General features: G+C 42.5%; 2 protein-coding genes across 6 annotated transcripts; one reads left to right on the forward strand and one right to left on the reverse strand.

Annotated features, from left to right (window-relative positions):
* Nucleotides 1–92: 92 nt before the first annotated feature.
* Nucleotides 93–5,101, reverse strand: napab (N-ethylmaleimide-sensitive factor attachment protein, alpha b). Of its 3 annotated transcripts, none has more exons than XM_029517104.1 (11): nt 4,887–5,101; nt 3,608–3,684; nt 3,379–3,534; nt 2,922–2,968; nt 2,717–2,794; nt 2,490–2,545; nt 2,157–2,241; nt 1,972–2,076; nt 1,816–1,884; nt 1,375–1,425; nt 93–882 (listed from the first exon to the last, which is right to left on the reverse strand). In XM_029517104.1, exons 1-11 carry the CDS (start codon nt 4,982–4,984, stop codon nt 781–783), a joined length of 924 nt encoding a protein of 307 aa, XP_029372964.1. In that variant the 5' UTR covers nt 4,985–5,101; the 3' UTR covers nt 93–780. The 3 variants fall into 3 exon arrangements, with proteins under 3 accessions (XP_029372964.1, XP_029372965.1, XP_029372966.1); XM_029517105.1 differs by having other exon boundaries at nt 3,379–3,495; nt 3,605–3,684; XM_029517106.1 differs by lacking the exon at nt 3,379–3,534 and having other exon boundaries at nt 3,605–3,684.
* Nucleotides 5,102–9,338: 4,237 nt separating this feature from the next.
* On the forward strand, nt 9,339–21,841 carry bicra (BRD4 interacting chromatin remodeling complex associated protein). Of its 3 annotated transcripts, none has more exons than XM_029517741.1 (14): nt 9,339–9,369; nt 11,040–11,085; nt 11,187–11,232; nt 12,062–14,149; nt 14,323–14,511; nt 15,929–16,555; nt 17,152–17,344; nt 17,442–17,539; nt 17,717–17,851; nt 17,953–18,002; nt 18,097–18,245; nt 18,332–18,426; nt 18,522–18,627; nt 18,746–21,841. In XM_029517741.1, exons 2-14 carry the CDS (start codon nt 11,045–11,047, stop codon nt 20,611–20,613), a joined length of 5,685 nt encoding a protein of 1,894 aa, XP_029373601.1. In that variant the 5' UTR covers nt 9,339–9,369; nt 11,040–11,044; the 3' UTR covers nt 20,614–21,841. The 3 variants fall into 3 exon arrangements, with proteins under 3 accessions (XP_029373601.1, XP_029373602.1, XP_029373603.1); XM_029517742.1 differs by having other exon boundaries at nt 18,525–18,627; XM_029517743.1 differs by lacking the exon at nt 14,323–14,511.
* The last annotated feature ends 48 nt before the right edge of the window (nt 21,842–21,889 follow it).

Raw genomic sequence — 21,889 nt, forward strand, 5'->3', positions numbered from 1 at the left:
CTTTCAACGGAAGCGACAAAAAAGAAATTAGCCAATTAATTAATAACGCTTGATAAAAGCGAAGCTTGGGGTTTTTTATTTATTTTTTTTTCCATCAAATCTAGCTGTTTATGTCCTGAGAACTTTGCAGTATAAGGCAGAGGGGATATTTGCCATGGAATAACGTTAGATACTCTTGGCCTCTGCTCCAGGAGCTCCCCAGCTGAGATGAAGTGCTTTTCAATTACAGATGCCCTGATATGATCCACAGTATGCTAGCACTCAAGATTACCAAAAACCAATGAGACCACTTTAATCTGTATTGGCATTTTGGTCCATTTATATAATTCTAAAGCACATTCTGGAAAATATATTTTGTCGATCAAAATGTTTTAAGTTGGAAACCTCTCATTCATTTTTCTAATAATGAAAAATGAAATAAAGCCTTTATTATGCAAATGTGTGCTGGTATGAATATTTGGTGCCCAGTCCGATTCTGAAAATTTTAACTACTGGGCCACTACATATTTCATAAAAATCCACAATATATTGCGTGCAGGGTGCACTCAGGAAAATAGTGTTTATATCTATAAAGACCATAATTTTAGGAAATCAAGTTGAGTAGACTAAAAAGGTAAGAAGAAAATACTGTAAATTCAAATAAGGGAACACAGTATCTGTGAAGGAATATGAGGGCTAACGATCAGTCAAGATTGCTGCTAGAATGGAAATGGCAGACTCAAGGCAAAACAAAGGATGCAGGTCTTTTGTGAAAGACTCGAGGATGAACATGGATGGAAGTCAGCGGAGGTCGCTTTCGTCATCCTGTATGGTTTTCTTGATGCGGAGAAGCATGGTGGTGAGCCACTGGTCCAACCGTGAAATGGTGTCATATTCCTTGACCTGAGACGTGAGCAGTCAATGTTACCAGAATTACCCATATTCCAAATGTTAGAAAATCTTTTCTGGTTTTGTAGTTTTTGTAGTTTAATATTAAAAGCAGAATGCACCACTTTATTTAAAAAAATAAATAAATAAATAAAACAATAACATAGTACCCTCCTGCTTCTTGCCTATTGCCTATTTGTAGCAAAACAGAGGGATTTGATCTTAAAAAGTCAGGTGCAACCTGAGATTCACACTCACACCTTCTTGTCTGTGGTGAAGTTCATTGTATATAAAAATAAAGACTCTAGTCAGATTGTTAATAATTTTTGTTGGTATGCCAGCACCCAATCATTTAGCCACTGAAGCATATTGACCAACAAACACTAACAAAAAAAAAAACAAACAAAAAAGAAAACTGTTAGGTCAGGATGCTCACACTTACTGATGTAGAAACTTCAAACCCCATCTACATGCATTTATTGTACAGTAAGGCAACTGTCTACTCACTGAATCAGTATAGGCATCCACATTCTGTTCTTCGTAGGCATCTAGAAGTTTCTGGTTAGATTTAAAAGAAAAAAAAGAGCAATTTTACAAATGATGCAGCCAAAATACATCCTAGGGTATCAAAATAATGCATTGGTGGTACAAGTCTATATGCCTATAAATTTCCTGTACAGTTTACACAGACACAATGAGAGAAGCCCTTCACTGTTAAAACTGTCTTGTGGTCACATATCTCAGTTACTGGGGAGCATGGAAATGCTAGAAAGCTCACATACCTGACTATTTTATTGAAAATAAAAGATGTCAAGAGTGGAAAGAAACAACACCAGTGAGTCAAAGTTAGAGGGTTTATCTCAGTACACTGTTTGATTAAACGGCTCTCCATCAGCCTCATCTCTCTACACTTTTTTCATATTTTTGTTTGAAGGTTTCAGAGCATACCTTCAACAGTTTGCATTCTCTTGAGTCTGAAAAGGCTGGAAACATTTCTTCATATTTCTGCACAGCAAGCTGGGTGACAAGAGGATGAATATTAGATCAGTGACTCAAGTTACAATTGTTGTACTTGTTGGACAGAAGTTCTGGGCAACAGCTTACTTTTGCATTCAGCATATCTACGCAGAAGTGACAGAGAGCAGCCTTGAAGAAGTGATCCTTGGCACTGTATTTCAGAAGTGTGCTGTCCATTGCGTGTGTTCCAACCTAAAAATCACAGAGGTTAGATTTGTTACTACAGCTCTTAGGATGACTGGTGGCATGGCTGCTGATGAGTATTATCTCACCTGTTCATAGATTTCAATAGCTTTGGGATACTGTTCCAGTTGAGCTGCGTAGGTTGCTACTTTCAGAAGGCACTTGTTTGCTGAACTGAGAGGTTAAAACAAAGAAGCTTCTCAGTTCACACATAGTTACAGATATCAAAAGTCAAAAACCAAGTCAGGTAATGTAAATCCAACTTGTGAATTTAAAACAAACTACATTAACTGAAACTAAAATTAAAATACAGCAGCCTCTAAAACGTCACAGCCATCAGTAATAATCCAAGATGCTCTGCTTGTGGCATAGCATTTTGGATTTTTTTTTTAATTGAAATATTACTCATTCAGAACAGTCACCTGGTTGACTCTTCCCCCTTGTAATAATCTGCTGCCTGTTCATAATGAGCAATGGCCTGCAATAGAAATTAGACAAAATTGGACATATTGGAAAAACATATTTTGTACACAGTTGTAACAGCTGTGAGCATTAGCAATAGCTGAACCAGCAGTTAAACTGGAATCAATAATTTACTCTTGAATTAAAAAAAAAAAAAAAAGAAACAACAACAGTTATTTGATCCAACCTTGTCGATGTCCACCAGCTCTGTCTCAAAAATTTCGGCAATGGTGATGTGATGTTTTGCTGCAATGGTGAAGCGCCCCTAAAAAGTGAAATCAAAATGAAACAACATAACAATTATGGGAAAAATTTATTAACAGAGTGATTCAAATGATACATTTAAATTAACATGAAACAAACCTAATAAGAATTCTTTTTTGTAAACTCACCATATCGGTGTAAATTTCAATGGCTCGGTTTAGACAATTTATGGCCTCTGTTGAGAAAATGAAAATAAACTTTTTAAAGATTCCATTACAATAGATAGATTAGATGAGATGGGAATTTCATTAATCCCTCAAGAAAACTGAGGTTCCAGTAGTAGTAAAAGTACAAAGTACTCAAAGTGAGAGTCCAGATCATTGTGTTTCTGCACCTGAAAGATGGTGACCGTGATTTTTTACTTCATTATTTATTTGCACTTTTCACCAGGCCAAAGCATTAATTTGCCAACAGCCCAATTTATTAACTGGAATAAATCTATGCTTTGAACATACTAACTGCATTTTTTAACACCTGCACTATGTACAGGGTCTACTGGAACTCACACAGCTGCGTAAAATGGGAATTAAGAGTCTTCAGGAGTTATACACACCATACCCACAGATGGTGATGAGTAGTGATTACCTTGTGGATCTGCTTTTTTGAAGGCGTTTCCAGCATCTATAAAGTTAGTTGCTGCATCATGCTTGCTTTGCATCTGCAGGTGAAGGCGAGCAGCTTGGGAGAATGCATTTCCTGCGGCTTCAAAGAACATGGTGCATGTCAAAGTGGGGAAGATTGCTTTTTGTGACACAGACTAGGAGATTAATATGATTGCTGTCATTGGAATGATTAAGTATATTCTTCTTACCACACCAATTTTTGGCCATTTTGTACATGTTGGCCGCCCTCACATACATGTCGCAGGCCTCTTCCAGCTTAGATGAACCTCTGTGTAACAACACACATTTATTTCAACATGGAACCTTCACTTAGATTTCCTTCTAATTGTTTGAGTCCAGAGTCTTGTTGAACTCATCCAGCTTATTGCTGACTGATACAAATGTCCCCTATTTAATTGTATAGTACTGATACAACAGGAATATTGCCTCTTGACTAAACAGAGAATCACTCCTCACTTCACTAACCTAAAGAAAGTAAGAGAAGCTCAAAACTTAATTGTGTTTTTGGAATACATTTGTTGTGCTTTTCTGTGATAAACTGTTTAGGTTCAATTAAACGTTCTTAGTGTTAGCTGCTATATTCAAGGCCTTGCCATAGGAGCTACGGATGTAAACAGCATTTACTGCCAAAGTGATTATATTATTCACACCTTCAAAATTTTGGTTGTGCCTCCTCAATCATATAATGCCCATTCTTTTGTTATTTGTCCCACTAGATGATTTTAATCTTGTTGAACTAGGTTGATTAAACCTAAAAGTAAAAGAAGCGCAAAACATTGGCTAATTTTGCTTGCACTTACAGTCTAGGTGTTTATGTGTTTTTTAAAACCTTTATTTATACAGGCAGTCTCATCGAGACAGGGGTCACATTCTGAAGACAGACGTGTTTCAGACAGACATGTAACTGTAAGATTACTAGGTTGAGTGAATTAAAACAAAACCATCTCTGAAATCATTCTGGCTGTTATTTCCATACTACCTTTTCTTAAATCTAACGTAGCTGACGATTCCGTCCCAGTCTGAAAATGCAAAACAATTGTGACCGACATGACTTTTATCAGGACGCAGGTGGCGCTCCAACAGACAACATCTGAGAGTAGTGACACCATTTCTCTTCTAACGCCAATCTGGGCTTCACCTAACATAAAGAAAACACACGGTGCTGCAGCCGGCAGTGTGTGACTGAGGCCCATCTGCTGCTAGCTGCGGTCCGGAGCTGTGACAGCTGTCCTTTGGTGTGATCAGAGGATAAGGCTGCGTATGTGGTTTCACTGCAACGTTAGCCACACTCACAAATACTCTAATTTTACAATAATTAGACAATTGGACTGGGCAGCCCGGTGTCGCAGCGGAGTTGAGAGTTAGCCATTGTTTTGTTGTTGTTGTTGTTGTTTGACAGCTAGCCACCTTCCGCATAGTTGGCCTTAGCTCGACAATGCTAGCTCAACGGTAGCTAACAGACACACTCACCCAAACAGCGCTCCGAAAAACGACGTCGACGACTTTACTTTCTTTTCGGCCTCGGCCATCAGAGCCATCGCTTCTTTTTCTTTCCCGCTGTGTTCCATGTTCGTGTCGCTGCAGTGATTGTGAGGAGAAACGAAGGAATGTGAGGGCGAGCAACTCGCTGGGCAGCGCTAGCAGCGACGGGTTCGCCTTGTCACATCACCGGCAGCGAAGTAACCATCACCTCCGTCATGTGACACGAGCTGCCGAAAACAGTGGTGCTACATTCAGGTGCTCTCCGTAAGAGACAGTTGGCGTTGAAAAGAGATTGCTGCTTAATTCAGTAATTAACGGTGGCAAAATATGTATGTACAATCATACTAATATGGGTTATGAAACTGAACAGACTTTTAAAAACAACTTTTCATATACTTACTTAACAAGCATATAAGGGAAATATTTTTGAAAATATCTACAAAGCATCTTGTCATAAATGTTTGGTGCCTACAAAATAATATATGACACGCTGGTCATACGTAATTTCACTATTTACTTGGTTCCTGATGACTTATAATGTATATCACACCATAACTGTATACAGTAGTGCACACTTTATATTATTCTAAGTATCCTGATAGGCTATCATAGTATGGCACGTCATTTGATTCTTCATATGAATCTTCAGTTACTTCTGTAGCAGAAGTAAGGTCAGTTGTAGTGATGAAATCCTTGTTTTCTTCTCAGGATCCTTATCCATCCATCCATCTTCCACTGCTTTTCCGTTTCTGGGTCGCGGGGGGCACTGGAAGGATCCTTATCTGATGCAAAATGATGTAGTGCTGATTGTTCATGAGTCTTGTGTAATAATGCAGCACAAAATGCTGGTAATGGTTAAATGATGTTACAAAGCTTAGATTTTATTCACAATAGAGGGGATTTAGTCTGCATCTGTAATGTCACTGAAATGTCTTTTACAGCGCACTGTTGAAATCTGGATAAGAGCATTGATTTACTTCCTTCACCAAGTCCTCTCACAGGCTCTCCTGGGATTTATCGCTCAAATGTCAGACTTACCTTACCGATCCAACATTTTTTTTTACTTTAAGACTGAGATGCTGCAGCAGAGTGGAACAAAATACTTACTTAGTGGTTTGAGGATATTTTATGACATTACTTAATTGTGTTCTGGTTATTGTGATGATATTCCACAATTTTCTGGAATAGGTTTGTTGTGCGTTTATATGATAATCTGTTTAAGTTCAATTAAACTTACTTAGTGTTAGCTGCCTTATTCAAGGTCTTGCCACAGTAGCTGCAGATGTAAACAGCATTTACTGCCAAAGTGATTATATTATTCACACCTTTAAAATTTTGTTTGTTCCTCTTCAATCATATAATTCCCATTATTTTTGTTCTCTGTCCCACTAGATGATTTAATCTTGTTGAACGTTTGATTCACAAAGAGATGATCAGGAACTGATGTTATTTGTGATGATGGTAAGTCGATTTAACCTCATTCCTGAGCAAATGCAGATAGTCAGGGGTGTTAGAATGTTTTTATAAATCACTGTACTATAAACTTCTGCAAATGCAACAACTACAATAAACACATATCATTACAAGGATGAAGCAGGATTATTGAATGGTATATGGCCCCCTTCATGTCTGAAGAGGTTTTCTCAGGTGCAATTCAAACACAAAGCTTTTTTGCTCAGTGAGTTTGGAAAAAAAAAACAAAAAAACCACCACTGACCATGTACAGTAGCAGCTTAATTCCAGAGCAAATGGAAAAACAGTTTTATGTCGATCTAAAGGGATAACAAAGGAAACTTAACTGTTAAGTTTAACAAAATGTAAAAAATAAAATAAAATAAAATAAATAAAAACAATCTTACAATCAGACATTATGAACTATACAGCGAGGACACGAGTTGCTAGAAAAACCCCCTGAAACCTTCAAACATGTCACTTCTGTAGAATTATTTCAGTAAAAAACAACAGAACAACATTTATCACATACTAAAACAACAACTGCAAGAATATTTGCTCTAGTGAGTGCAATGTATTTGTGCAACAATCTAGACACGAACATGAAGAATTGTGCCATGAACATGAATGTGCCTTACACTGCAAGATCATTTTTCAGCTTTTGAATCTTTGGAGGTAGCTCACCTCGACCTAAATTTAGCATTACCTGCTGAATGAAGGTAGAAGTGTTTTTCAGGCTCTTTGGGTACTGCATGTGCAGTGCATCTGTTAAGCCAAACAAGAGGCACATTGCTTGAGCTAGGTTGGTGAGTGTTTCCATTACAACGCTGCCCTCTAAGATGATCCCCACTCTTGTGGGGTTTAGTTGTGGCAGTGCTGGTCTTGCTGAGTTTGCAGCGCTGGTGTCTTCATAGCAAAGGATTCCCAGGGCAATGTCCAGCGAGTCTACCTCGTTAAGAGCCAATAGTGAGAGAAACAAGACAAAAAGAGAATATACAGGTTAACAGCAAGTTGTCTACAATCAGCTAGATAATGTTGTATAAACAAGCTGTTAGAAGCATTTTGTGTGTTCATGTATAGGTGTCTGTTGTAGTGTAAGTCCCATGTTGTGACAGTAGGTGGTGTATTGGACAATGTGACATGTGAATGGTAAAGATAGAGAAAGGGTTAATTACTCTTCAGGTGTGCTGTTGACTGGGATGAAGAACGCAGTTTTTTGAGATTTTCAGTGGTCAGAAGATGCCAGTTGCTCAAGCTCACTTTGACTTTCACTGGCTGCTTCATCACAAGCATCATTGGTTATACTGACAATTATTTCAGACTTGAAATTCTTCCAAGTATGCTCTCTATGTGTTTTACTTGCATTGAAAGTGGAGTATACACTGCTTTGAAATTTACAGTCTTTAACTTTGTGATTTACTTTTAAGTGAGTACTCCGCAGATGAGCAAAGTAGTCAGTTTCAGTGGAGGGTTTAAAAAATTTGCATGACAAACAGTAAAACTTAATTTGAGGGACTAGAGTTTGTGATTGATCCACACTTCTGGGATGAAAATTGGATAAATGGCTACCTGAATGAACATATACATTCCGGATGCAAGCAAGATAAGGCAAGATAAGTTCCATGTTTTTGCCTATAGAGTTTAAAAAGCTGTGCTCTCTTCTCACAGATGGCAGGGCAGTACTTGCATTTCAAAGGCATTTTAATATTGCTTCAAAAAAAAATATTAGGGCAAATGAGGCTTTTTTTTTTTTTTTCAAAAGAATCTACTGTTACGAAAGTGTAAACACACAAGTAGAGAGGATTACTCTAAAAATACAATGCTGGAAATGTCCAATGTTCAAAATTGACCTCAGTCAACCTCAAATTTACACACATTAAAATGTACTGTAAACGTTTCGAACTACAAAAGTTTTAGTTTCTAATTTTAAGCATAGAATACTCACCTCATTCCGGCAGGAAATGGTCTTTATGGCAGGGAAATGTCTTGTTCAAACTTGAAAAATCCTGAAGAAAGCAGGCAGAACTCATGTTGTCAGAAGAGCATGCAGAGTGCAAAGACCTTAAATTGTTCTTAAAATTTGAAAGTGGCAACTTGGAAAAGTACAGACTTGTTTTGAGCTTTGGGCCAATCACAACAGGGCAGCACTGTGGCCTGAGGTAAAACTTCATAAGTTTGTTAAACTTACAAAAATGAGTACACCCATTGACTGTCTCAAACACTCTTCATATACTCATACTGTTTAAGTAACACAATAAAACTAATTTTTAAAGTGGTATTGACTTAAACTGTTTGCATAGAAAGAACTTTCGGGTTAACTGTGATATGCTCATCATATTTGACTCTTCACATTAGTGCTTGGGCATACATCATGTTGCACAGATTATGTTGTCTAAAAGCTCTGTTTGCTGATTCATCCCACAAATCTACATGATTCTGATTCGCAGATTAGGCTTTGGATCAAAATACATAACCATGTGTCTATGTTTTCTTTTTTTTTCTTTTTTTTCACTTATTGCTCTCGATGTTCTACTGAGTCTACAAAGTTATTGTACAGAGACAACATTTGTTTGGACACTACTTTCTGTGATTTACAGATCCATGCTGTGAAAAAAGAGTCAATATTTGTGCGTACATTCTTGCCTGGACATTTCATACTGATGAGGAATGAATAACTAATGAACCAAGTCTCCAACCTTTTCCGCGATTTCTGTCACTACTTACAACGCACAAACACAAATAAAGCATTTTGGTCGTTGTTCTTGTTGTTATTGTTGTTTTTACTTTATCCATAAGGCACAACAGCAGCATGTCACCGACACCGAAGAAAAATGTCAAACACCGAACTTCACATTTTAGTGAAAATAGATGTCGATACAGTAAGGAACACTAAGGAGCCGTAGATTTCAATCAGGCAAAGCGGAAGTCTGCTGTTTCCTGCCTGTAGTTGGGTCCTGTACAGCAGCCCGTGCGAGGCTGTCCTGGAGACCCCGCGCTGCCTGCACCTCTATCGTCTCGGGTGAGTTTGTTATAAACCTGCATTTTTCTCAATTAATCCGAAAAACTCCAACAAACCTGCGATATTTACATGCTGCGGACAACCCCCAAACTGCACCGCTACCGTAATCGAGACGCCACGCCGCTGCATGACCCGGCAAACATGGTCATTTTCCACCGAATTCCCAAGCATACCCCCCTCATCCAAGAGTATTCCTACATTAACTCATATTTTGCTTGCAAGAGGAGACAGATAGCTCGCCACGCAATTGCGTTTACACTTCCAAGCAAACAATACCGTCTTTTCCTGGTTGAATCGAGTTGCCGATGTACGATACGAGTGTTTAAAATGTGTCAGTCGGTGGTTTGTTTTGAATGTCAAAGGCTCAAGCTAGCCGTACGTCTGAATATTGTTGATAGCTGGTTGGCTTAGCAGGCTAGCTAGCTAAGCTAACGATATTCAACCCAGATGCATCAAAATGCTGGAAAGAGAGGCGAAACGGGTTTTCGAAATCAAGCGTTTTGTTAAAGTAAAGTCTTAAGTCGGTCGTGCAGTGGCTAAATCATTTGTGTTGCAACAAATCGGCAAAATATGCATGAAAAGCTCTTTGAAAACAGCAGCTAGCATTTAGCTAGCCGCTTGCAGTGTCCCCATTCATATCCTGCGCACTGGCTTTGCTCTGCCCGAGTAATGGCTCCGATCCGCTGCAGTTTTAGAGCGGCATCCGGGGATCCGTCCCCGTCATAATCACGGTAATATGTTTGCTTGCATTATTTAATGACTAGCTGTAATTCTGTTACTAGAGGTGTTGTGCTCCGTTGTTGCGACTTGTGGTAAATTCAGCGTCAGCCCGCACTCGGAATCTTCCCAGGCTGTGAAAACCGCGCGTTTTCAGTTTGTTGTCTATTTCCATCCAATGTTTCTCGGTGTGAAGCAAACATCTGCCGTCTGATCTCCATCGACCTTTTACTGTTGCTTGCGGGCTTGCTTTATTCTCACAAGACCCACAGCTAACTATACGATAGTATTGAGTCAAGTCGTGTTTTTAGTCTTAATTTCTATTTTTGATGTTGAAAGAAGCAGATGTAGGGAGACTAAAAAAAATGAAGGAGGAGGAAAAACTTCTTGACTGTTAGTATGGATTTGATTTTAGTGGGACATTTCTAATTATTCAGACAAAACCAAAAAAAGGTAACAGGTGTGTATATTTGATCACAATTTCTAAGGATCATTGATAGATTGAAAAAAAAAAGTTTTCAAATATAATTTTTATTACATAATAAAAAATGTAAAAATAATCTAGACTTTCAGTGTGAAAGCGGTTTCGTCTTTCACTGTGTGTAGAACTGAAAGACCTGTCAATGCTGAGTGTGTGTGATGATGGAATCGTGAGTGTAATTGTACTCCAGCAAAAGCCATTCTTACATTTGATTATTAATTGTCTGTTAAAAATGTATAACCACACAAAATTACTATGAACTCCAATTACCCTTTACCGCACTGAAGGAGGGTCGCATTTAAAGATGTTTATTATCAGATGGCTAATTCCTGCACCATATAAAAGAAATGTGACAATAAATAAAAATAAATAAATAAATTAAAGGGTAATTTACTTATCTGTGCTTTCATGGTGAGTTTTGATAATGAAATAAATCATCATTGGCCCTTCAACCCCTTTTCATCTGCAACAGTTGTCATGGATGATGAAGACGGCAGGTGCCTTCTAGATGTAATTTGGTAAGTCATTGTAGAAAAAGTGTGACATCAGTTTGATGTTAAAACAATCTGTACAGTCATGTCTTTGGTCCTGTTCTGAATCACATTGTTTTCCCCTGCAGTGACCCAGAAGCTCTCAATGACTTTCTTCATGGATCTGAGACCCATGTGAGTAAGAGAGAAAAAAAGTTGAAAAATCAATCAGTGTTCATCGTATGTATTTTAGCTAGCACTTGTGTAACTGCACTTAAATCACTTTAGGATTATACCTTATTGTACCCTCAAACCCACACCCTTCACTGTTTATATTTACTTTACTGTCTTTTATTTTAACTGCTTTCTCTGCTTAATGGCTGTCTTTGCGTTTCAATTGCCCTACTTATGGTTTCACCCTGCATTCCTGTTTCATTAGGCCAATTGACAAAATGAGAAAAGCTAATACTAACGACTGAAAGACCGAGAACCTACACAGACCTAATACTAACGCTTCCAAACTCTGTGTCACTCGCCCTCAATGTCCCTCATCTTTTTGCTGGTTCTTTATGATCTGGGTTCTCTGTACTGTTGTTCTTTCCTTTCCTTGCCTTTCTCCTCTGTTTGATGGTCTGTGTGTTTCTCTGTCCTGGTGGCTTTTGCCTGCTGGTTTGGGTGCCTTTGGTTTCTGTCTATCCTATCCTGGGTGGATGTGTCTGTAGTTGGACACTGACGACCTTTTGGATGGTTCGAGTGACCCCTCCAGCTCGTTCTTCTCTACCACTGGGGTGAGTAAAATCCCCCAATCCTTCTCCTCCTGTTTTCTACCCTTCTATGTAGCATGCCTCTCCAAGTGCCCTCCTTTTCCACTAACATCCCTTCACTCCACAAGCTTTGATTTGCCGCGATGTGACGGGTGGTCTTTGCGGGGTTTTCATATCTTCAATCCAGTTGCATTTCTCACCGTCACTGGAGGACTGAGCCATTGTCTCAATTCACTTTTGCCTTTGTTCTTTTGATGAAGGGCCATGTTCCAGAGGTCCAGCCTGCTGTCCAGCTGTCAGCCAGTGAGCCGGCTGGCCTGCCCAGAGTCAGTGTTGACCTGGACTTCCTGGAGGATGAAGACATCTTGGGGGGATCCCCGGGTGGTGAAGGTGGGAGCAATGGCATTGGGACAAATCATGAGCCATGTGACATCCTGCAGCAGAGTTTGGCCGAAGCCAACATCACAGAGCAAAGCTTACAAGAGGCAGAGGCTGAGCTGGACCTGGGCTCCTTTGGAATTCCAGGCCTTACACAGGTGGTTCAGACACTGCCTGATGCCAGCCTGTCTGGGGCTGGAGGCACTGCTGTTGGTGTAGGCTTAGGTGTTGGTGTTGGGGGAGCAGCAGCAATTTTCCCTGGGTCAGCACCAAGCACCACCGCAACTCCTCCTAATGCCACAGCTGACATGTTGGGGTCAGTGCTTGCCCAGCAGGGCCTTCAGCTTCAATCCCAGGTCATGAACAAGGCCATTAGTGTTCAGCCATTTATGCAGCCTGTGGGCCTGGGAAATGTGACGCTACAACCCATTTCAAGTCTCCAAGCACTTCCAAATGGGAGTCAGTCTGGACATTTGGGTATTGGACAGATTCAGGTTGTGGGTCAGCCCACAGTCATGACTATCAATCAGTCTGGGCAGCCAATCTTGGCTAAAGCCATGGGTGGCTATCAGCTACACCAGTCTGCGCAGGAGGTATCAGGTGCTGGTTCACAGGCAGGACTCAGTGGCTCAGGAGGTGGACTTCTGATCCAAGGTAACAAAGCCACTTTGGGATCTTCAGCTTTAAACGGACCGGCTGTTTGTGTCAGCAGCACAAACAGCAGCAGTGGTGGTGCAATGACAGCTCCTGCTGGGCTTGTGGGCTTTGGCAGCAACCCTCTAAGTTCAGGAATTGGAGCTCAGACGCAAACTCAAGGCCAAATCATGCAGAACGTGATCATTCAGCGCACACCAACACCCATTCAGCCCAAACCCCCTCAGGGGGGAGCCATCCAAACGAAACTTTTCAAGCAACAGCAGCAACCACAGCCACCGCCAGCACCCCAACCCTTGCAAAACGATGCCCACAAGGCTCTGGGGCTACAGCAACTTCCAGTTTCTGCTGCTCAGAATGTAGCCTTCCTGACAGGAAAGGCAGGCTCCAACGTTGTCCTGAGTACTCAAGCCACCACACAAGGCCCGCAGTTTCAACAGACCCTTTTCAAACAACAAGCAGCACAACCATCTGGGAAGCCCCTCAGTGTACACTTGTTAAACCAATCAGGCAGCATTGTTATTCCCCCTCAGACAGTTCTTCAAGGTCAAAACCACCAATTTCTACTACCACCACTACAGGCAGGTGGGCAGATCCTTACCCAGCACCCTGGGGGTCACATCATAACCAGCCAGGGTCCTGGTGGACAACTCATTGCAAACCAGATTTTAACTGCAAATCAGAACATCAACTTAGGACAGGTATTGACTTCACAGGGCCACCCTGGGGCTGCCCACATCCTTTCTGGACCCATTCAGCTCCAGCCTGGTCAGATGGGCACACCCACCCTCTTTCAGATGCCCGTTTCATTGGCTCAAAGTCAAAGCCAGACACAGACCCACACTGTCTCAGGTCATGCCCAGACAGTCATACAGGGCATGCCAATCCAGAATTCCCTAACTATGCTGAGTCAGGTGGAAGGGCTGAGCCCGGCCGTCACACTTCAGCCAGCCCTGCAACCTCAGCCAGGCGGAGTCCCCAGCAGCAGCAGCACCGGAGCAGCCACCATGGCCCAAGGCCAGCCCGGAGAGTGTGTTGCTGTGCTGGGTAGCACCACAGACCAGGCTGCTCATCCTGCTCAGCAGCATGTGCCGCAGTCCTCTATTCTTGCCATGCAACCGGCCTCCTCTGTGTCTGCAGCTATCACAGTGCCCTCCTCCTCCTCTCCGTCCATGTCTGTGTCCACCTCTTCCTCTGTCACAGCAGTGGGGCTGGTCCCCCCTCAGGCTCAGCACAGTCCAGGGAGGTTACTGCTCACCAACCAGGGCTCCAGCATGATCTTGAGCCAGGAGTCTCTGCAGATGTTCCTGCAACAGGTCAGTCTCCCACTACTTGCATGTTGGCTCAATTGGTTTCAGTTAACATTGTCTTAAATATTAAATAACATGCACGGAGTGATATTTTGGTCTGACCTTTTTGGTTTAATATTTTACTCTCCCCCCCCCCCTCCCTCACCCCCATCTGGAAATGGTAAATTTACTCCTATCAGGAGCAGCACCACCAATCAGAGAATGAGTCAACCCCCTCTGTGGGCGTACCAGCGTCTGTAATCGTCAGCAGCAACAGCAACACTGCTCTGGCCCCCACTGTCCATGACAGCCAATTAACTGACCCTTGGGTGGGTCAGACCCACAGTCCTTCCCCTGGCCCCTCCCACATGACAGCAGTGGTAAAGCAGGTAGAAATGCCCCTTTATGTTAAGCCCCACCCACTTGCTGCTGCTGCCGCCACAGTGTTAGGGTATCTTACCTTTCCCCATCACTGCTCTGTACTTTTCTGCAGAAGTCATTGCTTCCATAGCTCTCACTATTGCTCTGCCATTCCTTATTGCAAGAATTACTAATTTGCTTGCAGCTTGTGTGTTTCTAACATCACTTCATTTCATGTAAAGGCATGATCATTCCACAAATATATATTTTGTGTTTTGCTTGCTGTGCTGTTTTAATTAGTTAACTTAACCATCTCCATGGGATTTGGGCTGGTAACCAAGAGGCAGGTTTTCAAAGTTAATTATTTCAACTAATTTGTTTTAGGTTTTTTTTTTTTTATTCTTCCTCATTCATTCTCTATATTTTGTAACAGAATAAAAGAAACATGGTCATGCTTACTTAAAGACTTACAAAGGTGCAAGGTGCATCCTCTTTAGCTTTTTACTAACTCCGATTTATTTATTTTTTTTATCAACTCACAATGTTCAAATTCAATCAACTCACATTCATCTCCCCCATTACTGACCAATAATGTAACCCATTCATCCCTCTCAACCTCACACATCTCATTTTGATTTGTATGTTTTTACATTGTCACTACCCCTCGTAACCCCCTAATCTGACCAGTGTAATTACTCCAAGACCAGTATTACATGCTCCCCTAGAGTCTTTAGATCACTTATTACTTAACTTTCACAGGCCTGTAGATCTTCTTGCTTTTTTCAACTGTTTTTCTTTTTGGCTCGCCAGATGATCATTGCTCCCCTTTTATGTGTAATCCTTTAAGTAAGAGGAAAAAAAAATCATTGGGCTTCTATTACTTAAGCAGCTACTTGATTTTTTTTCTAGTCTAACATTTGCTTCTGTATTATTTTGTGATTTACCCATGTTTGTGTAATTTTGTTTTGGGGGTTGGGCGATAAATGTATTTTTGTGTATAGGTTTTAATTGGAATTGTTAATTGTGATAATAAGAAGGTCACTAAACCGAAACTGAACAAAATAGGTTGAGGGGATTTTTTTTTGTTTGTTTGTGGGTTAAAGCAATGTATATCAATGCCTGTATTGTAATAAATATTAAGTAAATTACCCATGATCATAGATTTAGCCTGAATGAATGTGTAATGCCAAAAACATGTTCTTGTTGAGATGTGGTGACATCGCCCAGCCCCATTTTTGAGCAAATCTTAAATCGTGTACTAGAATCACATATAGTATATACTGCATGAATGTAGAAATTTTGTAGTATTGCATGTAGTAATAATTGTCTTTTGTTTTTGTGTGCGCGTGTGTGTTGCTTAATGTCACAGTTTCATTCCCTCTTTGTTCAAATATTGTTCACATTATTTGTTATGCATAACAATTTGTTGTGATTGTACTTCTTCAGGTACCCACCAGTGGACATCAGCAGCCCCTGAAGATCCAGGGCATGTCCCCCTCAACAGCCCTGACCACTCACACCACAGCGCCCCAAGTGACAGACAGTCCCCAGCCTTCCCAGTCCCCCCTTACGCTGAGCCAGCAGATCCAGTCACCCCATAATCAGCAGCAGTCACGTCCTCCTTCTCAGCCTCAACCACAGTCTCAAACTCCTTCCCGCTCCTGCACCCCTTCATCTCATCCTCCACTCTTTATTGTCCATAACCAAATTGCAGAGTCTCCCCAACCAGTGGCACAAGGCCAGCCGTCGCAGACGCAGCTCCAGCAGGCACACATTCAAGTTCAGCTTCAGACTCAGCCACGGCCGGCCTCTCAGCCTGCCCCCTATCAACAAGATATGCCTCCTGTTTCACAGTCGCCTAAGCCTCCTCCTGCACCACCTGCACAGCACCAGTTCACTGCACCTCCTGTCAGCACTTCTGCTACTGCTGTAGTGAAAACCCAGGTTCCCATCCAGGGCCTGACAGCAGATCAGCAGCATCACCTGCAATTAGTAGGAGCGCAAATCCATACCCTGTCTGGCATCACCCAGCCCTCACCTCAGCAGAAGCAGTTGTTGGATAAGCTGCACCAGGTAACCCATTGTTTGCTTCAGATTTCTCTTAATGAAAACTTGTTATAAAATGTTCATGGAGTCAGAGGTTTTACCAGTGAAACCATTTAATTAAGTCTGACCTTGCATGCAATGCTTTTCCCTGTTGAGCTGCTCATTCTCTGCCATTATTCATTCCTTCACACTGTTGTAGAAGTTGCTGCACCTATATGTTTTTCGTACAGTAATTTGAAAAGATGGATAAAACATCAATTAGATTAATACCCAAGTAGAAGTGAGTGTATGTTTAATGGTTTTGTGCACGGTATGCAAAATAATCTTCTTGTGATTATTTTGACCAATACTGGGATTCCCCCCCCCCCCCAAAAAAAAATGTAATGATGTTGGTCTTTTGCCCAACAAGTATAGTCCTCTTTCTCTGAAGAATATGATAGATGGAGCGTTCTATCTATATTATGACGTATTTCCTTCACCAAAAAATTGAATAGTACTCGTGGCTGGATTGCTATTTTTTTAATTAATTGCACAGCACTAGTTAAATGCATGGTATCCACTTGATCCAAATTTGGTTCATTTGTACACATTCATGTAAGCACACCTTGCTGATTTGTCATCAGGTCCAGCAGAACATCCTGCTGCAAGCCAAGCAGCCCGTTCAGCCTCAGCCTCAAGCCACCAGTCAGTTCAGTTCCCAACAAGATGTGCCTGTTGATAAAGCCGTGATTACATCAACAGCTAGCACTGCTCCACCTGCTCAGCTTCCCTCTGTGCTGAAGCCAACGTCAGTGCTTGTCAAAACCCCTGCTACAGGTGCGATGCAATTTACCACTATTGATGCTAAATGTCAGGACCCAGAATGCAGTCTCAAGTATTTCCCTTTCTAATGATTTGTTTTTTCACACTTTAGCATCAAGTGACTTACAGGTTTTCTCAGGAGCCCAAGGGCCAGCTGGATCAATGGTGAATCAGACTGTCACTCCTGCCAGCCTTACCCAGCCTGCACAGGTAAGTGACATCCAAGAACTGAATAGTGGTTGATATGTGTTGTTTTAACTACTTTTCTTTTTTTTTGTGTGTGTTAGTGTTTTTTGTTTGTTTTGTTTTCTTTGTTTTTAAATCGAAAAGCACATTTTTAAAATGATCAATGTCAGTTTCTAAACTTGTCCCTAAATTTCTTGACAGGTTCAGCCAAAGCCAGGAGTGATCAGCTCAGTTGGAGGGATGACTCTGGGGAAAGGTGGAATGCAGATACAGGTGTTAGGAGCTAGTCTGACTCAAATGCCTGCTCCACAGCCCCCAGCTCCAGCACAAACTCAGGTAAAGTAGTGTCACAGTGTCTATCTTAAACAGCCTCAAATGTTCGAGCTTCAGTGCAAAGCTTTTAATTCATGGGTTTCATTTTGTTACCTACATCACAGACAACAACAATGAAGATGCCTTTCAGCGCAGAGCCCAGCAAAGAAGCCAGGTGTGTGTCAGGGGCATTTTTGAAGCGTCTGAAATGATACTGTCCAAAGTGAGAATAAAGAAAATAAAGTTTCTTTTAAATTATTTCATTGCAGAATGCTAGAACAGCTAAGGAAACAGCAGGGTTCAGTGCTTCACCCAAACTACAGTGCCCCTTTCCACTCTTTTGAGGACACACTGCACAGACTGCTGCCTTACCATCTCTACCAGGGAACTGCCAACTCTTCTCAAGACTATCAAAGAGGTAACCATCTCTGTTGTCTCCAGTATACACTTGAGTTCCTTTTCCCAAAATTTGTGATCTTGACATCTGGGTCCTCTTGTGCGCAGTGGATGATGAGTTTGAGAGGGTATCTAGCCAGCTGCTGAAAAGGACCCAGGCTATGCTGGATAAATATCGCTATTTGCTGTTTGCGGAGTCAAAAGTAAGTTTATAAACCAGCATTCTATTCGTGTACCTTTGACTCCTTTGCCTTGAATTGATTCTGAGTCGATGGTTTTTGTGGCGTTTGAACCTGAGCAGAGACTGGGCCCCTCGGCAGAGATGGTGATGATCGACCGGATGTTCATTCAGGAGGAGAAGATCGCATTGAATCAAGACAGAATTTTGGCCAAGGAGAGACCAGGTACCCTACCACTAAGTTCCATGTATTGTTGTCATGCAGTTTCTTCATCTAAATGATATGCTTGTGTGTGTGTGTGTGTATGTATGCTAATAATTTTTTTGTGTGCATTTCATTGCAGAGGAGTTTGTAGCAAATGCGCGCATGTTGGAAAGTGTAGTTTCGTCTCAAGAGAAATCCTCCTCTGCCGAGCCCATGTCAGTGGGTGGAGGTGGAGCTGCTGCTGCACCTGCTCCAGCACCTGCTGCTCCTACCCCAGCCCCTGTTTCAAGCATCACCCCAAATCCTCCTGCACCCAACCCAACTCCAGCTCCTGCTCCTGCTCCTGCTCCTGCTCCTGTTCCAGCTCTGGCCCCTTCTGCTCCTCCTCCTCCTCCTGCTCCTGCTTCTACTCCCACTCCTCCTACCACCACTTCTGTCACCCCTTTCCCTCCCACCAAACTGGTAATAAAGCAGGGTGGGGGTGGAGCCTCTGTGTCTTGGTCAAGCAGCTGCCCACCACCTCCAGCTGCAGCAGGCAAGGTGGTGGCCGAACCCACCAGCCAGTCATCCTCCTTCAGTCGCGCTCCAACAGCATCGTCCTTTTCCTCATCTTCATCTTTCAACTCTCAAGCAGCCGATGATGATGATGCTCTCCCACAGAGAACCAGCAAACCACCAATCAAGACCTACGAGGCCCGCAGGAGAATTGGCTTGAAGCTGAAAATCAAGCAGGATCAAACGGGGTTCAGTAAGGTGGTTCATAACACTGCGTTAGACCCAGTGCACACACCTCAACCTCAGCAGAGCAGCCAGTCCATATCCCAGTCTCATTCTGACACTGCTGTACCACATCCAAAATCCCACTCGTTATCAACTCCTCCTACTACAGTCATCAGAACTCAGTCCCCCGTTTGTACTGCTTCTTCTGCCTCATCAGTCACCACAGCAACCACTCAGTGTAACCCGCCACTGAGAGGTAATGTTCCTCCCAATGCAGCACCATCTTCCTCTACCTCTTCCTCTCATACCTGGTCGTCATTGTCATCCTCCTCCGCCTCCTCTTCCTCCACCTCCACTCAAATGAATGGGACGTTGGATCATCATGGTATGGGTGGAGCAAAACACAATCCTGCCTCCACTGCCACTCCTTCGCCTACAACCTGTCGCCTTCCCCTTCGAAAAACCTACCGGGAAAACATTAGTCCCCGGGTCCGACCGGGTGTCCCAGGGGGAGGAGACGAAAGTTTGTCCTATCCCAGACCCCTGCCATCCCCCCCAAGACACGGGGCCTCCTCTCCTCCCTCAGAGCGGACAGTGATAGCTAGTGTGAAAGTGGAGAAAAGAGGCAGGGAGACATCGCACACTCACACAGAGTCGAGCCACGAGACAGGCCGTTTAGGGAGTGCAATGCAGGGGCTGAACGAAGTGGACGAGGTGTTTAGCCGTGGTATCAAGACCACACAACACCACCATCTCCCACAGCTCCTAGACAAGGAAGGGGCAAAGGAGAGAGGAGAGGAGCACACAGACCAAGAGACAGATGTAAGTAAATACAAGAGGGCGAGTGGAAAAAATAGACATAGGGTAGGTGGGACTTTTAGAATGGACCAGCATGCTCCTGGGCCTCCCTCTCCAGAGTCCTCCTTCACACGAGACTCTTTACTTCCTGCCAAACGCTGCAAATCTGACTCCCCCGACATGGATAATGCCAGCTTCTCCAGCGGCAGCCCCCCGGATGACTCTCTGAATGAGCACCTGCAGTGTGCCATCGACAGCATCCTCAACCTGCAGCAGGAGCCCTCAGCCCGCGGGCACCACATTAAAGGGGGCAACAGCAGGTCACACCAACACCAAAGCCAGCGCCCAGGGGGCTCGGCAGCTTCGTCCCACAGACCCTCAGTCCCACCTCCCTCCTCCACTTCCTCGTCGTCCTCCTTGGCCCAGCACCCTCAGGTCGGTGGCCGTGGCCACAATGGCAGCCTGGTGCCCCAGACTCAAAGCAGATAACAGCCCCTCAGCCCCAGGCAGGACTGACAAGGGGGAGCTAAGAGACAGATTTTGAGGCAGGGGCAAGAGAGGGGACACTGTGAAAACAGTATCACTGTACTACTCTGCCAAGCTGTGTTGGCTTTGTTTGTCCATTTGAATTGTCCAGACATTTCTTTGTCATTTACCGCCCGAAGTAGACCTGCGGTGGAATAAGTGTGAGTGTGGTGGAACTGTCTCTGGTAGTCAGAGACTTGATGCCTGCCGTTTTGTATGTGTTCCGTCTGTTAAGTTCCAGAAACAAGAAATTGTTTCTTTGTTTCTTTCCTTTCTTTGTGCTTTTTCACTTTTTCTTCCTCATTCATTATTCATACATTCCTCTCATGTGGCCTGAACACCAGTCCACAACAGTTCATCTTCTGGTTTAAATTGTGCCCGACCAGCATCAGGCAACTTCTTTTAACAGTTAAGACTACAGCCTTCTTATCTTGGTTACCTTCAGCTAAGAGGCGAAAGAGAAAGCTGTAAAAGGTCATGTCACACAGTGTCTTCCTTTCCCAACCAAATTTACTTTTCTTATCACAAAGATAACACTGCCCTAAAGATGCAAACCGCACGTGATAAATTCATACAGTCAGCCTCTCTAGACAGTACAATAAATTCTGACCTGTCGCTCAAGTAGCTGCCCTTTCAGTTTGTCTGCAAAATCAAGGAGCCTCATCTTTTACCGTGCATTTCACATAGACATCACATGCATTTTGAAAGTGTAACATGAAGAAAAGAATTTGGCATATTATGAAGTTTGACGTAAATGAACATGTAGGGTAACACAGTAATTTTTCAGGTTTTTAGGCACCTCCACACACCCCTGACCCCCTGCTGCTGATTATGCCAGGTTAGGACTTTATGCATTTTAGTCAGCAGGGGGCAGAACAATTTTAGCTGCTGGTTTTCTGTTTTCTGCAACTGTATCCCTGCATCCTGTGTATGTGTGTGTGTGTGTGTTTTTCAGTTGTTTGGGGGGGGGGGGTTGGTTGTTTTTTCTCTTTTAAGCCTGGTGGACAATTCAAACACAAGCACAAGCATTGAAATGGGAAAAAAAAGGAACAATAATAATGTACAAAAAGACCGTGAGAGAATTTGAAGTATAGTATTACAGATTAATTTTGTATTGTATTTATTGTGTATAATGACACTTTTTAAAAAGAAATGTACATTTAGTAAAACTGTAAATTAAACCTTGCTTCTTTTATGAAACCTTGCAGATCATCAAGTTATTTTTTTTGTAGTCCAGATA

Source organism: Echeneis naucrates, chromosome 13, assembly GCF_900963305.1.
Source record: "Echeneis naucrates chromosome 13, fEcheNa1.1, whole genome shotgun sequence".
Lineage (NCBI taxonomy): Eukaryota > Metazoa > Chordata > Actinopteri > Carangiformes > Echeneidae > Echeneis > Echeneis naucrates.